This window comes from Galeopterus variegatus, unplaced genomic scaffold (genome assembly GCF_000696425.1).
Source record: "Galeopterus variegatus unplaced genomic scaffold, G_variegatus-3.0.2 Scaffold654, whole genome shotgun sequence".
NCBI classification, from domain to species: domain Eukaryota; kingdom Metazoa; phylum Chordata; class Mammalia; order Dermoptera; family Cynocephalidae; genus Galeopterus; species Galeopterus variegatus.
Genome location: NW_007726765.1, coordinates 748,143 through 749,475, shown reverse-complemented (window position 1 = coordinate 749,475; position 1,333 = coordinate 748,143). Strand labels below are relative to the sequence as shown.

Below are 1,333 nucleotides of genomic sequence, written 5' to 3'. Positions count from 1 at the left end.
GTAGATACAAAGAAAACTAGAAAATAAAAACATTCCCCCAAATCCTAGGTAGTGGCCTGCTTGTTTATAACAGTGTACCTTCTTAGGAAGTTTTAAAAAAAAATGTATATGTATATATTTGTATATGTATGCAATATTTTAAAGTTCCTTTGATGGAATAAGTATTCATGTACTCTTTTGTAAGAATTCCACAACATTTCAAATCCAGTATAAGATAAATAATGGAAAAAATAAACACTTCTCAAGGCAGGTACAAAAGGCTTGGAAAGACACCCTACACTCTGTTGTCAGAAGCAGGTTCCAATATTTCGCCTATGAGATCATTGAACCCTGCCACATCCAAACAATTAACTATACATGTGGTTTCAGTGTCATCCCAGGACACATGCCAACACCACCAGGCAAAACAATGCGACTCCCAACCAAAGAAGGTAAAGTACAATTTCATTTATCATAGCAAGATATGTTTCACAAACAGCACCCTGGGAATATCTGTTCCTCATGTTCCAAACGCTGACACAGCTGAAGAGATAAGCTAAAACTGATACACATTTTAAAAATTAGAAGTTGCACGACTTTGAATGGAGAAGTGCAGCACGGCTAAGAAACCAGCATATCTGGGGTGTGTAAAATTCAACTCTGGCAGTTATTGGCTGTGAGGCCCTGGGCAAATTACTTAACCTCCCTGTGCTTCAGTTTCCTGAACTGTAAAATAAAACTAATAAAAGCACTTGGCTGGGCTGCGAGAGAATTAAATAAGACAGTACCTCCTGAAATGTTCAGAAGTGTGTGTGGCACACAGAAAGTTATCAGTAAATGTTAGCAAGGATGATGCAGAAAGATGATGCTGGGAGTTCTAGAATGAAAGGACAGGGTAGCCTGGACGTTTCTATCATTGTCAACCGGGGCCACCACATTCATGGGGTGTCCACTCAGTTAAGGCCAGGCGCCAGCAGGACTCACAAAGGAGACAACTCTGCAGGTCCCCGCCCTCCAGAGACCCACCGTCTGTCGCCGCGTGAGGACACCTGGGAACTGCAGAGCACGCGAGCCGCGGCTCGGCTCAGGCGAAGCGGCCCGCTGGGCGCTGCCAGCACAACCCCGCCTCGCCCCCGCTTCACGGGAGGGCGCCGTCCGCGACCAAGGGGAGGTCCCGCGAGGGGCCCCCATCCCGCAGCCAGCCCCTCACCTTCCGGAAACTCGGGCACTGCCAAGTCCTGCTCCCAGCCGTCCACCTTGTGCAGATACTGGTAGACCAGGCTGTCCTTCTCCTGCTGGGTGACGGCGTCTAGCAGCGCGTACTCCAGCGACGTCTGCGCGGGGAGCAGGCCCG

General features: G+C 48.2%; 1 protein-coding gene across 1 annotated transcript in view; it reads right to left on the bottom strand.

Moving 5' to 3' along the window:
- The window catches only part of NHLRC2 (NHL repeat containing 2), a gene marked incomplete at its 5' end in the record, with an annotated part of 60,951 nt that extends 59,623 nt beyond the window's left edge, over window positions 1-1,328 (bottom strand). The window contains one exon of the mRNA XM_008571031.1: window positions 1,190-1,328. Coding sequence (XP_008569253.1) covers window positions 1,190-1,328 — 139 coding nt within the window. The remainder of the gene's footprint in view (window positions 1-1,189) is intronic.
- Window positions 1,329-1,333: the final 5 nt, after the last annotated feature.